General features: G+C 52.7%; 3 protein-coding genes across 3 annotated transcripts; 2 read left to right on the top strand and 1 right to left on the bottom strand.

Moving 5' to 3' along the window:
• Positions 1-367: 367 nt before the first annotated feature.
• Positions 368-3,944, top strand: QC761_112140 (uncharacterized protein). Its single transcript, XM_062874501.1, has 3 exons — positions 368-560; positions 644-1,519; positions 1,585-3,944. Exons 2-3 carry the CDS (start codon positions 1,132-1,134, stop codon positions 3,126-3,128), a joined length of 1,932 nt encoding a protein of 643 aa, XP_062737634.1. The 5' UTR covers positions 368-560; positions 644-1,131; the 3' UTR covers positions 3,129-3,944.
• A 660-nt stretch (positions 3,945-4,604) lies between these two features.
• On the bottom strand, positions 4,605-11,947 carry hrp3 (ATP-dependent DNA helicase Hrp3). Its single transcript, XM_062874500.1, has 7 exons — positions 11,256-11,947; positions 10,770-11,003; positions 9,885-10,346; positions 9,805-9,831; positions 9,652-9,748; positions 5,512-9,580; positions 4,605-5,454 (listed from the first exon to the last, which is right to left on the bottom strand). The coding sequence occupies exons 3-7, from the start codon at positions 10,317-10,319 to the stop codon at positions 4,974-4,976; spliced, it is 5,109 nt and encodes a 1,702-aa protein (XP_062737633.1). The 5' UTR covers positions 10,320-10,346; positions 10,770-11,003; positions 11,256-11,947; the 3' UTR covers positions 4,605-4,973.
• RLI1 (Fe-S cluster-binding ribosome biosynthesis protein) lies at positions 11,905-15,417 on the top strand. The gene is made up of 12 exons (XM_062874499.1): positions 11,905-12,480; positions 12,553-12,577; positions 12,660-12,671; positions 12,726-12,782; positions 12,838-13,183; positions 13,236-13,397; positions 13,455-13,551; positions 13,605-14,049; positions 14,103-14,354; positions 14,410-14,473; positions 14,530-14,840; positions 14,898-15,417. The coding sequence occupies exons 1-12, from the start codon at positions 12,461-12,463 to the stop codon at positions 14,925-14,927; spliced, it is 1,821 nt and encodes a 606-aa protein (XP_062737632.1). The 5' UTR covers positions 11,905-12,460; the 3' UTR covers positions 14,928-15,417.
• Positions 15,418-15,455: the final 38 nt, after the last annotated feature.

Here is a 15,455-nt window from a genome sequence, read left to right as displayed (position 1 = left end):
AACCTGGCAGGCTGAAGGGAACAAAGCCACACGTTGTGGCTGCCAGCCCACCGCCCCTTGCAAGTGCTGCATGCCAAGCTGACTGGTTTCCAAGCAACGCTAGGTCGCCCACCCAGCTAAGGTACATACATACCTTTGTACCCACGCAGCACACGCACGTCATCTTGCTTCTGGGTAGTCAGGATGAGCTATCCTCACATTTTGTCCTATTTGACATCGCTGAATCTCTAGAAGCTTTTCGGGTAGTCACAGCTCGGAAAACTACCTGCCCGCCCTAAATGTATGGATCAGGAGAGCAAGATCGCCAGAAGATGATGGGTTGGCCCAACCAAGCATCAAAGTGCTGGTGACCTTCTTACCTGAGGAATTTGGTTCTTAAACATCCTGAGCCTCGCACGGGCCACTTCAGTGCCCAAAACCATAGCCCGAGCCATCGTGGGCACGTCCACAAAAGTGTCGAGGTGAAAGGCCATAGTTGAAGAGCCTTGGTTGGGCCTAAATAACTACAACTGCTCCAAGAGTCCTTTCTCTCTTCTCGTCCATAATACGAGATACCTAAGGTGGGCATCCGATACCTAAGACATCCCTGGATCTACATACATGTGGATGGATACCTCTAACCGTTGCCCCGATGAACGCACAGTGGATCGTAGGTGCCAGGGGAGCGGTATTTTCTGGGGCTTTTGCTTGGCTGTCACGGCCTGCATCTGCCGCCAGTCGCAAACTCGCATCCTCCCCTTTCTGCGCTTTCTGCGCCCCAGCAAAGAACGAACGTCAACCTCGAACAATGCCCAGCCGTGGGTAATTCCAAGCCTCAGGCACTCAACCACCCTCATTTTGTCCCATTTCACCCAACGACGCGTGAACCACGGTCCACCGAGCGCGCCTTTTCACCTACTGTCCACGCGACCTGCTATTATCCGCCCAACCCTGGGGGAAAACCTTTTTCTACACACTGGGCTTTGGCATCTCGTCATGATATAACCAACACTTGGCCAACACCGACCGCCCTCCGCTCGTCTTGCTCCTCTCACCCCGAGGGTCCTGCGAAACCCACAAACTCTGCTCCAGCCACACCATTGACAGACTGTTGGGTTCTCTTTCGCTCTGACGCCAACTTAGACCGCCACCATGGCGTTTCCCAGACGCTCAACAGCGTCCCCTCCATCGTCCCCTCTCTCGGTCCTTTCACAGTCTCCCTCGCCCCCTTCACCCACCATGGATGTTTCCAATCGATACCCATCACCGAGTGCTAGCGCAACTACCTCGGGCAGCGCAACTCCACGGAAGTCATACGACATGCCAGACCTTTCGGGAGAGATCCAGGTGCGGACAGACGGTCCCCCACCAACCAAGCGCCGTCGCGTCGCAGCCCCTCGGCCCCGCACAACCGAGTATGTCGACCTGGAGAATTATGACAATGAGGACCAAGAGAATCTCCAGAGGCTGTTGACAGCCCTGAGAAAGAAGAAGAAGATTGTGGTGATTGCGGGCGCTGGAATCTCTGTTTCTGCAGGCAGTAGGTTAACCCTTCATCCACCCAACATCTGTACCCCTTAATGCTGACTGAGATGTGACCCCCAGTTCCCGACTTTCGTTCATCGACAGGACTCTTCACGACACTGCGCGGCCAACACAAGCTCAAGGCGTCTGGGAAGCACCTTTTTGATGCCTCCGTCTACAAACACGACTCCTCCACCACCTCCTTCCACGACATGGTCCGCGAATTGTCGCAGATGGCATCTGAAGCCAAGCCAACGCCGTTCCACCACATGCTGGCATCCATTGCCTCAGAGGGCCGGCTCATGCGCTTGTACACTCAGAATATCGATAGTTTAGATACTCAGATGCCACCGCTCGCAACGAATGTGCCCCTAAACAGCAAAGGCCCATGGCCAACGACGATTCAACTCCATGGCGGCTTGGAGAAAATGGTGTGCACAAAATGCAACCACTTGGAGACCTTCAACCCGTCGCTGTTTCAGGGCCCGGAGCCCCCACTCTGCGAGAAGTGCAAGGAGCAGGACGAAGTACGAACCGCTTTTGCGGGGAAGCGAAGTCACGGCATCGGCAAGTTACGCCCACGGATTGTGCTATACAACGAATACAACCCCGACGAGGATGCGATCGGGATGGTTTCAAAGGCAGATCTACGGAGAGTTCCGGACGCTGTTGTTGTGGTGGGGACTACGCTCAAAATCCCTGGCGTGCGAAGACTCGTCAAGGAGCTATGCCAGCTGACCCGGAGCAAGAGAGACGGCCTTACTGCCTGGATCAATCTTGACCCGGAGCCACAGGGCGTCGAATTCAAAGATTGCTGGGATCTGGTCATCAAAGCGAAGTGTGACGACGTCGCGGAATTGGTCAACTTGCCACGTTGGGATCAGCAAGATATAGGAGATCGGGAATCCTACATGGTCACTGGGGATGAGCTGAAGGAGAAGCGCTACGCCGCCAACCTAGAGCGCAATAGAATCGACATCCTACTTGAGCGCAAGCGGAAAAGGACAGAAGACGATGACGATGGGTTCGAGTCATCGCAGTCTTCGCAACCATCTCAATCTTCGCGGTCCTCGCAGGAAGTACAGACTCCCGGCAACCGCAAGTCGAAACTTGCCGAGCAAGGCGGTATGCCGACGCCGATTGCCAGTCCCCAGCTTCGCAACGCCCTCCTTCCAGCGCCCAGGCCGAGGGGCAGACCCCCTAAACAGAGCACGCTCAGCTTTAGCACCACCAGAGCGGCCGAGCCCGCGCCTGTGACGCAAAAGGCCGCCCCCAAGAGAAAGCCGAGACAACCGAAGAAGGCAGCCCCCAAGCCCAAGAACAGGATCAACCAGACGTTCAAAGCTACCAAAGCGGTGCCAATCAGGGAAATAAAGACCCGTAAGAAGCAGTTTTTGGACCCCGATTCATCCGACTTTTCCTCCCCGCCAGACGACTCACCTGCCGGTCTCCCATCATTGCGGCCCAAGGATCAAGTTCGACGGCCAGAACCGCTTGTACTCCCAGCTGCTGGGCTTACATCTAGTCCACCGACCACGCCTACCAGCCAAGAGTTTGTCGCTTCCGCTATGAAGACGATCTCCCCTGGTAGCAAGCCGAGGAGTATGGGCCATCTCATTGATTGACTGGCCTCGGTGGTGGGGGTTGTTGTTCAGTTTCTCCCTTGAGCAAATCACTTGGTTTCTATTGGCGCTTTTTTTTCGACAGCTCACGGCATTCTTTTGTTTATAAGCAACAAACCGGTTGGCTTTGTGTTTTCCGATCCCATCATGGCCCGGCGTCGCATCATTCCCATTGCACAAGATGGAGTTTCTGTTTCACGTTCGACATGAGAGAGGGAAAAAATAAACTGGAAGCTGGTCGGTTTATTAATTGTCCGGGTGGCCTTTTTTCTTTTATCAGGCATTGGCGGTATTATTGAGGCAGCGTACTGTCAACTGAGAGGTCAAGCCAGCAGGGTCTCGTCTTTCCAGGGGAGGATGGAACACAAGCTCCGTGGATTTCTTATCGGTGTTGGGGAGCAAACAACAGGGTACATGAAAATTTCGATTACACACGTCCATCACATTCCATCGGCACATTTACACATATAGTACATACCTCCGAACTTGGTACATACCGTTTTTATTCACCTTTCTCCGCAAGAGGAAGAGAGAGATCATCACATATATGGGAGCGGAACAGGGAAGAAGAAGTCAAGTCTGGTGTTTATGGAGTTTGAGGGGATAGGAACAATAAGAAGCAGTGGTTCAGTCGCCTTTTATTTGTCTTATGGGTCCATTACTCGGGAGACTTGGAGTTTACTAGATTCGGCCTTTTTTCACCTTTTTGGAAGAACAAAATATTATTGGTTTTTTATCACTTACTGTTACAATTACAAGGGGAGATAATGAATAAAACCGTCAGTGTGGTATCATCACTTGAACCTGTTGCAAGCGAGGGACGACGACGGCAGCGTCAAAATAATTCACGTGACTTTGTTGTTGACGGCGGCAGCGTCATTATCAGCCGCCGCCAACACAGCATAGATAGTCAGATATTAATTGTTTTACCATCTTCTCATTATTTGGAACAATAATTCTCTCTTTTTTCGAGACTTTGTATCTATCTCTTCTCATCCCACATCTCCAGCTATACTCTAAATGACATCCATACCATCCTCTCATCTCATCTCACGTCTGTATACTTATCATGATCTTTTGCACCACACCGCACACACTCACTCACACACACCAAACACCAACCAACCAACCCACGTTTTCGTTCATCTCCCCATGACAAAAAAAAGTAAATAAATGACCTCCCCCCAATCAATATAGAGTCTCAAGGCGAATACAAGCCCTGCTACCACCACCCAGACAGTAGACAAGATAGACAGAGAGACAACAATAAGAATACTTGGTAGGTAGGTAGGCAGGTACCCTTGAAACTCTCAAGTTACCTCTCTCCCTCACCCCGTCATATGTTCATCCTGCAAGACAAGATAAACAAAAACAAATCACACACACAACACGCTCTAAGTGCCCACAAAAAGACAACGAGAAAAAAAATTACAGATAGAAGCAAAAACTACCAGAAAGCAAAGAGAACTCATCGCTAATGCCGGATCAATAAACATCCCCCTCCACTCTTGTTGTCCCTGCTCTCTCGGTTCTCTTTTCCTCGACCCGTCAAATCATGGTAAAAACCTCTCGATACACCCACCAAACACACTCCTTATTTTGAACCCAAAAAATGCAATACCCGGGTATGTAAAAAACGTTTATCAGTTCTCGCATGTGTGAGCAAAGAGACGAGATGAACACAACCCCTCGCGTTAAAACACACTCCCTTATGGTGCCCAGTACGCCAGACGAATGCAATAAATGCCGGTTGAATGCTCAATAAACAATTGCCAACGTCCACCCCCCCCTATTTTTTCTTAATAGCAAAGAAAGACGTCGCCTTTCGACCATCGCTCAAGAAACCTACTAGTAGGGACTGTGACGGGTCGTTGGGCTGCGGTTCTGCTGCCATGAGTGACGGGCAGGTTGCCCCTGACTGTTCTCCGCTGGCCGACGATGCCTGTGGAAGTTGAGACGGTCGTCGTCATAGTAGTTGCTGCGGCGTGCCGGCTCATCCCGGCGGCTATCCCGGCGGTCATCACGACGATAATCATCGCGGCGGTCATCGCGACGGTCGTCCCGGCGGTCATCTCGACGATCCTTGCGTTCCTCCCTGCGCTCTTCACGGCGGTCATCACGGTAAGGGTGGCGCGCCCGGCGATCGTCACGGTCGCTTGCGATCTCGCCATCCTCAAGATCCGGATGCCTGCCTCGTCTTGGTTCTGTGGGCTGCTTCTCGTCATGACGGTCCTTGCTGCCCCGTTCCTCCAAGTCCCCGTACATCTTTTGAAGCCTCTTGCCCGAGACCTTCACGTCGCCAAGAGGCCAGATCGAAGACAGGAATTCCCTGATGGAAATGTTAGCAGAATATTCAATTTAGGTCTAACGAGTCGACCAGACTTACCAAAACTGCGTCTCGAGGCCCTCTCCCTCAAGTTCTGGGTTCTTGGCCCGCAAATCTTTGAGGAAGTTGCCAAACTCGCGGATCTCCGCACCGAGAACCTTGGCCCGTTGCTTAGCGGCAGGGAAGAGCTCTTTGGAACACATGATACGCTCCATGTTCTTCTTGAGCGGGCGAAGAAGCGACCACACCAGCTGAAGGTTGTCCGAGTGGTTGATCTCTTCGTCCTTCAAGTTCGCCAGTTCCCAGAACCGATCTACTGCCTTTTGCCTGTCACGCTTGTACCTCTCCATAGTCTCAGGATCCATTTTGGGCCTCTCCTTCTCCCGGGGCTTCTTGTCGTGCTTCGCATCAACCTCTACACGACGATGTTTGGAGTTGCGATCATCATAGTCATCGGCATACTTCCGCTTGTCGGGTCGGGGCGTACCGCGGTCATTCCCGTTGCTATAAGACCGATGGTGTTCGGCATGGGAGTAGTTACGATCACGGCTGTTCTTCTTGGACATCTGCGGGGCAGGAGACGCCGAGACAGACCCCCCATCAGCGCGGCGACCGCCATTCATCAGTAGTTTCTTACTGCGATGGTGGTTCTCGACTGCCTTCTTGGCATTGGCGTCGTTGGAGTACTTGGCCAGAAGCACTGAAAGGAGATACTCGGACCGCCGAACCAGGTGGACAGCACCGGGAGACTGTATCCCCTTTTCATCCCCTTTGCGGCGCTCCTCCTTCTTGTCGACACGATGCTCCTCGAGGAAGAACTTGTCTTGCATGTTCAGCTCCGGGTCATCTCGAATCTGAGTCCAGGCACCAAACCCATATCGATCAATACCGACAAGAAGCATGCCATCTTCCCGCGCACCCCACTCACAGCTGTAGGCGGCAGACTTGGCTGCCTCGGGAAGACGGAAGGTCAGGATGTCGCCGTGCTCTGCAAGCACGCGACGCAGAAGCTTAAGCTGAGGGGGTCTCTCCACCACCGTCTCGGCGTTGACTTTCCTAACCTCGCCAAAGTCCACCAGAACGGCCTTCTTGTCCTTCTTGGCAAGCGGTTTGCCAGCTCGTTCTTCTTCCCCGCGAAGCCTTTCGTTGTTGAGGTCAACAGCTTGCTTGCTTACAGCCACTAGATCGTCAATGATATTTTTCAAAAACTCGCGGTCCCGGTCACTGAGACGGGCATCCTGAACGAGTTCGTCTTCTCGGTCATCAAAGTCGCCATACCGGAAGAATGCGCGGATAAGATTGCGCGTTTCCTTCTCATTAAGTGGGCGCCGAGGATCGGAAGCCTGCGCACGCTGTTCCTCGAACTCTTCCAACTCCAGCTTTTCGCGCTGTCGCTTCTTGGCAAGACGTTCGGCCCGTTCGTTCTCAACATTCTTCTTAGAGCCCTTGATGGCGGCCTTGCGTGGTGCAGACTCTTCCATGGCTTTGGCAAGATACTCTTCATGCTTTTTCTTGTCCTCCTCTGCCTTGATGGCAGCGAGCTGGTCGGCGGGAATGATTTGGTCCCAGTCGAGAGCCAGATCGTCCACCTTGACATCAGTGAAGTGCATCCAGTTGTCCCAATCAATACCACCACTGCTGAGATTGATCTTGTCGTCAACATCTGTCTTGGTGACCTCGGCGTTTTCGAGGATGGCGTCAATATCGAGCTGCTCCAACTTCTCTTGGTTGCCCGACTGCTCAAACAGGTTCTGCGAACGCATCTTCAGAATCATCGAGATATCCTCGGCTGTCTTGGCTTCGTCCATCTTCATGCCCCGTTCTTTGAATTGCTCGCGAAGAGCCTTGCCCTCATCCGTCACGCCGGCCTGGATGGTCAGGTACTCAAGGAACAGCTTGTTTCGGGCGCGCTTCACGACCTCCTCTTCGATGGTCTGCTTCGCAACGAGACGATAGACATTGACAGGTCTCTTTTGACCGATTCTGTGGGCACGAGCCATCGCCTGCAGATCTGCTTGTGGATTCCAGTCCGAATCGTAGATAATCACAGTATCGGCTGTCATCAGGTTGATGCCGAGACCACCGGCTCTTGTTGACAGCAGGAAGCAAAAGTCGTCACTATCTTCAGCATTGAAGTGATTGATAGCCAGACGACGAGGTCCAGCAGGGATCGTGCCATCAAGACGCTGGAACTGGTAGCCGCGAATCCGCAAATAGTCTGCCAGGATGTCGAGCATCTTGACCATTTGGCTGAAGATAAGCACGCGATGGCCATCTTTCTTGAGCTTTGCCAAAAGCTGGTCCAAGAGCATCATCTTGCCACTGCTTGTGATCAAACCCTTCACCGCATCCTCCCGGCGGCCGGAACCGTTGGCGAGAACACGCTCCTCGGCACCCTGGAACATGTATGGATGATTGCTGACCTTCTTGAGTTCCATCATGATATTCAGGAGCGATTGCTTGTGACCGTTGCTAGCGTCGCTGAGGGCTGCATAGTTTCGCGTCAAGATATTCTTGTAATACTCCAGCTGAAGATCGGAAAGTTCGACGCGAATAATCTTTTCCGTTTTTGGTGGCAAGTCTGACTCGACAGTCTCCTTTGTACGACGCAAGATGAACGGCGCGATGGATTTATGCAGGTCCTGAAGCTTGGCCTGTGTCTTCAGCCGCTTGGCCTCGTCCAGCTGCTCGTCGACCGGCTCCTTGCTGTCGGCCGTTGATAGAAGCTCTAACTCCTCGTCGATCAAGACCTTGCCTGGATTCAGGAAATCCAAAAGAGCCGCAAGCTCGGCGAGGTTGTTCTGAATGGGGGTACCGGTGATAAGGACCTTGCTGGGTATACCAAAGCCGTTCAGCTTGACGTATAATTGGGACTCGCGATTCTTCAAGCGATGCGCCTCGTCCACAGCCAGAACCTGCCACTTGATGCCCTTCAAATGATCCGCATCTGCCAAGATGTAGTCGTAAGACGTGACCAGAACATTGAACTTTGGCTTCTTTGGGTTGCCATCGACAAACAGTTCATATTCCCGAATGTTGGATCTCGCCGCCTCTGGGCCAAGGTAGACGACGTAGTTAATATCGGGAGACCAGTGGTTGAAAGTATCGCACCATGCCGGAATAACACTGAGGGGTGCCACAACCAGGAACGGCCCTTCTTGCCCGCGTTCATTTCTAAGCCAGCTGAGAAACGACACTGTCTGGACCGTCTTGCCGAGACCCATCTCGTCGGCAAGGATGACATTGTTGCCGCGGGTCCAGTTCAGGGCAAGGAAGTTAAGCCCCTTCAGCTGGAATTCGCGAAGCTGACCTCCCTGGATGTAATCTGGCTGCTCCTCAAGCTTCTCCATTCGTGACCGGGTTTCGAGGTTGGTTTCTTTGCGGTCCGATTGCCAAGACCGTTGAGAGCGCGCAGTGTACTGGTCGATCTTGTCCTGAGCCTGCTCGCTCACCAAGGATTCAACTTCCCAGGTGCAGTCGTCATACTGAAGACCTTTCCACTTTACAAGATATTCTGTCTCCTCATCCCCTTTGCGGACGTGGACGATGCGCTCAACCTTCGTGTAATCTGCGAGAGCCTCTTCCTCACGCTCACGATCTAAAAGCCACTGCTCGCGTTGTTCAGGGCTTACATCGTCTCCACCAAGCCTCATCTCTATGTCGTACTCGACAACCTTTCGGTAGTAGTTCTCGAGACGACGGAAGCCACGATATCCGGCAACAGTCGCAGTGGTCTCCCATGTGTCATGGAGATGTGACTTGTTCTGCCATTTGATGAAATACTCAAAGTCGTTGCGGTTCGTGTCTTCCGAATACTCCAATCCCTCCTTTAGACGGTGACGGAGAATCTTTTCAATGTATGGTGAATTGTCCTCCACGTCTTGGGCCCAGTAGTTTGGTGTGAGCTCTGACTCGTCCTCTTCTTCAGCTTCGCTTTCTTGGTAGGCGCCGGCGGATACTTGGGCAGCACGCCGGCTCGACCACCGCTTCTCCGCCAAGGCGAGGGCGGGCTGCAACTCTTGTTGCCGCCGAGCCTTTTTCTGAAAGCTCCGGGCTCTCGCGCCGCCGTACGTGTCTGATTCCGAGTCGTCAACCGAAGTTTGGCGCATTGGTGTGCCGCGTTTGGACACTGTTTGATTGATTGATCGTCAGCGAAATGCCCTATATAGGCTGCTTCTTCGTTGAGGGTCTTCAACATACCAGGAGCTGAGCGTTCCAGCCGGCGTCGCTTGTTCCCTTTACGCGGAGCTGGTGTAGCATCCGAATCGGACGCATCTTCTTCCTCATCTGAATCGACCTGTGTCATCAGGTTAGGGTGTATACCAGGTTTCCAGAGGGCGACCATGTACTTACGACCTTACGGCGCTGTGTAGGACGCGACTAAAAGGGATGTTAGCTGTGAAGTTACCCTGAGGAAATTGGCAAGGCCGTACGCTACGTCTCAACCCATACAACTCTGGATTCTCCCTCATGAAATCTTCCTCGACTACTTGGGCAGCTTTCCGCTTCGGGGCGGGTCGCTCTGACACCGACATGGTGCGGCGGGGATGGTCATCGTGACTCTGAACAGAGGCGGGACTGCCCGCCGCGTCAAAATCTCCGTCGTCTGACGCATCATTGTCCTCCGAGTCGGACGGCCCTTGAAAGGTCACCTCGGGGTGCTCCACCGGGGATTCGACGTCATCGGCATCCGCGTCGGCATCCGCGTCGGCATCGTGATACTCGGGGGAGCCAGCGTCGGCTGGCGCATGCTGAACATCGGAGAGATCGCTATCGCTTTGGTGGCCGTTTCCATAGTACGAAGTGTTCTCGTCCGGCGAGGGCGAGTGGTGCCCGTTGACAGGGCTCCGTTCTGGAGATGTTGACATTGTGAAGTTCAGACCGCAAGCTGCCTGCTACATGGCGACGATGTCAGTTGAGATTCTCTAGCAGTAGACCAGTCGCGAATTGGGGGGTCGTGGAGAGGCCGCCTGGGCGACCCAAAATCACTCAACAACTACATGTCATGGGCCAGGACGGTGCTTCAATGATGCTTGTCGCATAAGGAGGGGTGTAAGTGATGAAGGCGAGGCTGGGTTGATTAACAGGAACGATTGCGTGTCCCAGCGACCGTGGGAGCGGTGTACGTTGATTCTATGGCATCAAGGACAACGCGGACAGCGGAATCCATCGAAAACCAGGCGTCACCGACACCAGGGAGGCAGCAAGGGGTAGCTGTTGATGGGCATGTGCCCGATTTGATGATAGGTTTGATGGACAAGACGCGGCGAGCTCACCGCGTGGGCAAGCGCGCAAATGCAGGCGATGTAGCAACTTACAGGTCATCCAACCATGCCCTCCAGGCAGCAGAATGTATTACAACTCTGCTCTTGGTCTGTAGCGACGGTGCTGGGGTGGGGTTGCGTGCAGAGCTGGAGACCCCGGTGTGGTTTAGTGATGATGGTGTCGCTGAATTTCGCAGTGGGTGGGTGTCAGAGGAGAAGATTGGAAAACCTATGGTGGACGGAGCCCAGGTATCCGTGGTCCGTGCTTGCGTCGAGCCTAAGCCCCACCTGACGGTCAGGTTAGCTCCCACCCACCCACCAGATTGGTCTTTGGATGCACCAACTCGCTCATTCGATGAGGCTGACAGCTGGCCCGGCCTGCGACTCGCCGTCTTCCCGTTGCCAGCCTCGCCATCGAAGCTGACCGCGATGTCGCCGCTTAGTCGAACCAACAGGCACAGCTCGCCCCACGGTCACGCGTTGGCCCTTTGCTTTTTAGGGGCCAAGGGAATGCAATGAAAATCGAAGAGACAGACTTACTGAGTACCTCAATATCTCCCGGACAGTAAATAGCACGCGTAGCAACAGTTTGTTGGCCAAGGACAAGGAAGAATATCGTGTGCCTGCAATGAAGGTGCAGCCAGTAGGTGAGTGATGGGTGGTGGTCAAGTGAGAAAAGGAAGTCAGCGTGAAATGGAGTTTTGTAGTTCCAACCCGAGGGCAGCGAGGGTGGCCTGAAGTGGATGTGCCACATTCGCCGGTCACTCTTCCGTCGTTGCCGACGTGCATGCCAGCTTGCTGGAGTCCAACGCCGACAGAGTCTAAAAGCCCCAATCTGACGACGTCGTAAGCAACGATCTTTTTCTCCAGCTCGTCCGACCATTCCATTATCATTACCCAAGCTCTCGGTCTTTCGCTTCGGGGATGCATCTAAAAGTCCGTCAACAGTGGGCGCAGCAAAGTTGCCCTTGATAATAGCAAGTGAAAGTACGTGTCACAAGAAAAACGAAAACCAATGGATGTTCCATGGGTCTACGGCCTCTTCTTTTTCTCGGTGTTGTCCCTTTGAAGACTCGATCTACGCGTGTGATATGTATGAAGCTCTCTTGGAGGTGGGATCAGGAGCCAACCACAGCGGGGTAGGAAAAGTACCAATCACTTGAAAACAAACAAACTACGACTGCAAACACGCCATTAAAAGAGAATAAAGACAACAAATGGGGTTCGTGTTTTGTCCCAAGGTAGGTAGGCTCCATTGATCTTCCTATTGTCTTGGTTATTGTGCTTGGTATCGAAGGTCAACAACAAGGCTGCTGCTGGATACCTACGAAAGAGCAGTTACAGGGCAGCTGGCCTATCAGCCAGCATGGATTGTAGCTGACTTTGCCGCCAAGCCCCATTGTTCTTTGTGGCAAGGACAACCATTTAACTTGATTTTAGAGTTGCACCCCCCTGGTAATAATTTTGCCCTGCCCCTCCTCCACAATTGGCGACACCAGTAACATTTTCGCGGCAACCGTCTGACCCACGTTGCCCCTCCTCTGGCCTCCATATTTCTCTACCCAATCCTGATCACAGTCGACCTGCGCCGAGCATCCCTGGACTCCTCCAGATCCTGCCAGAGTTGGCGTTTTTTGCGCTTCAAGTTGTCCCTTCGTAGCAAGTCTTGCTTTTATTCCTAGACCACCAAAAAAAAAAACCAAGCAGGTTCCAGCCTACGAAGCTGGGGAAAATATTGCGGCACCATGTCCGACAAACTTACTCGGTATGCGAGAAGCAAATTCTTCAGAGGCCTTGTTCCTCTCCATAATTTCGCGTATTAACTGTTTGTGAATAGTGTCGCCATTGTGAGCAGCGACAAGGTGCGTTCGAAGCCAACACCCCGCTACCCCCCTGCTGCCAGACAGCCAAAGGTTGAACGAGGCTAACCACGGATGCGAACAGTGTAAACCCAAGGTGCGCGCTCATGAACTCAGGATGGTATTGGGAGAGTTGTGCTGATGGAAGTAGAAATGTCGTCAAGAATGCAAGAAGTCATGCCCTGTGGTGCGGTCCGGCAAACTTTGCGTAGGTTCGCCATGGAAGGAATGCTCAAGAACCGCCAACTGACCCCCAGCTATAGATCGAGGTCGCCCCCGAATCACGAATTGCCTTCATCTCCGAATCCCTCTGCATCGGTTGTGGTATCTGCCCCAAACGCTGCCCCTTCGGCGCTATCACCATCATCAACCTGCCTACGAACCTCGAGAGTCAGATCACCCATCGTTATTCGGCCAACAGCTTCAAGCTCCATCGTCTGCCTATGCCCAGACCCGGAAATGTGTTGGGTTTGGTCGGAACGAACGGTATCGGCAAGAGTACTGCGCTCAAGATTCTCAGCGGCAAGCTTAAACCCAACCTGGGCAGATTCGATAACCCGCCAGACTGGGAGGATGTCATTAAGCACTTCCGTGGTTCTGAATTGCAGAGTACGCAAAGAAAGCGGAGGATATTGAGGAACTGTGCTAACGATATATCTAGACTACTTCACCAAGCTTCTGGAGGATGACCTGAAGTCCATCGTCAAGCCCCAATACGTTGACCAGATCCCCAAGGCTATTCGTGGTACCGATCGTTCTGTCCAGTTCTTGCTCGAGAGCCGCCACACTCTCGGTAACCTGGACTCTGTGCTCGATACCCTTGGTAAGACTGCACAGCCTTCCTGGAACCTCTCTGAGACTTGATACTAACAGGAAACAGAGTTGCGTCACATTCTTGATCGTGATGTGAGCCATCTTTCCGGTGGTGAGCTTCAGCGTTTCGCCATTGGTACCACTTGCGTATCCAAAGCCGATGTGTATGTGTCTCTAACCCGGTATTTGGTGTTTGTGTCAAGCTAACAGCTTCTAGCTACATGTTTGACGAGCCCTCTTCCTATCTCGATGTCAAGCAGAGATTGAGCGCTGCCCGCATGATCCGGTCTCTTCTCCGCCCAGATGATTATGTCATTGTCGTCGAGCACGATTTGTCCGTTCTTGACTATCTTTCCGACTTTGTGTGCGTTTTGTACGGACAGCCTGCCGTCTATGGTGTCGTCACCCTTCCCTACTCCGTCCGTGAAGGCATCAACATCTTCTTGGATGGTCACATCCCCACCGAGAACTTGCGTTTCCGTGATGAAAGTTTGACTTTCCGCATCGCTGAGGGTACCGAGGACCTCCTCGTCGAGAAGTCCCGTGCTTTCAAATACCCCAAGATGGAGAAGACTCTGGGCAACTTCCACCTCAGCATCGACGCTGGCGATTTCTCTGACTCTGAGATTATCGTCATGATGGGTGAGAACGGAACCGGAAAGGTAAATATTTTCTTGCTGATTTTAAGGTGCATCTTGAGCTGACTCTCGATTAGACCACTTTCTGCCGCATGCTGGCCGGTGTGCTCAAGCCTGATGGAACCCAGAAGGTCCCTGAGATGAAGATTAGCATGAAGCCCCAGACGATCACGCCCAAGTTCGAGGGTACCGTTCGCATGCTTTTCTTCAAGAAGATCAAGGCTGCTTTCTTGTCTCCTCAGTTCCAGACTGATGTCGTCAAGCCCCTCAAGCTTGATGATTTCATTGATCAAGAAGTCAAGAACTTGTCCGGTGGTGAACTTCAAAGAGTAAGTGATCCCTTCGAATACATCGCATTAACCGCAGCTTGCTAATACCTGCTAGGTCGCTATTGTGTTAGCCCTCGGTATCCCTGCCGACATCTACGTCATTGATGAGCCCTCTGCCTGTAAGTCAACCTCTGTCATTCAAGAAACGAAGTCACATGCTCACAAGTGACAATAGATCTCGATTCCGAGCAGCGTATTGTGGCCTCTCGTGTCATCAAGAGATTCATCATGCACGCCAAGAAGACTGCCTTCATCGTCGAGCACGATTTCATCATGGCCACTTACCTTGCCGATCGTGTCATTGTCTTCGACGGCCAGCCCGGTATCGATGCCCACGCCAACAAGCCCGAGTCTCTCCTCACTGGCTGCAACACCTTCTTGAAGAACTTGGACGTCACCTTCCGTCGTGACCCTACCAACTACCGTCCTCGTATCAACAAGGCCAGCTCCCAGCTTGACCAGGAGCAGAAGCTTTCCGGCAACTACGTAAGTTTGGTTCCGATCCTTTGACTCTAGTAACACCTACTGACACCGTGATCACAGTTCTTCTTGGAGGAGCCCGACAAACAGTGAAAAGGGCATCCCAAAGGACAACAAAAAACAGGACTCTCTTCCCCCTCCTCATGACGATGCATCGGATCCTGGTGTTTTAGGCGTACAAAATGGTGATACCTGTATAAATCGAACCGGCGGCGCCCGGGGTGGTTTAGGGGTTGTATCTGAGGAAGGGGGCACGTCCGAGGATGACGATCCCGCCATAGGACAGCGGTGGCGGTCTATCCCCTGTTGCCTGGTCCTACCAAGACGCCACTTCCGGGAAGTAGTGGGCAAGTATGTCTTCTGTCGCAGATGGATCACATCTTGGTAGATTGAGGGGCAATGGGACAAGCAGGTGACCGCCGCCAGGTTTCTGAGCAGGGTATTCCTGACCTGCAAAAGGGACCGCACGAGGTGAAAGGTGATTTACCTAGCTATGTGGGCTGTGATTAGATAGTCGCCGTTTCTTCTAGAGAAATATATAAAGGGTTAGAAATGCCGATATTGCGTACCCTGTGAATCTTGCCATATTTAGTGATAAAACACGGTTAAAGGTGTGGTGTT

Source organism: Podospora bellae-mahoneyi (genome assembly GCF_035222275.1).
Source record: "Podospora bellae-mahoneyi strain CBS 112042 chromosome 1 map unlocalized CBS112042p_1, whole genome shotgun sequence".
Taxonomy (NCBI): Eukaryota; Fungi; Ascomycota; class Sordariomycetes; order Sordariales; family Podosporaceae; genus Podospora; species Podospora bellae-mahoneyi.
This window is presented reverse-complemented; position numbering and strand designations above follow the sequence as displayed.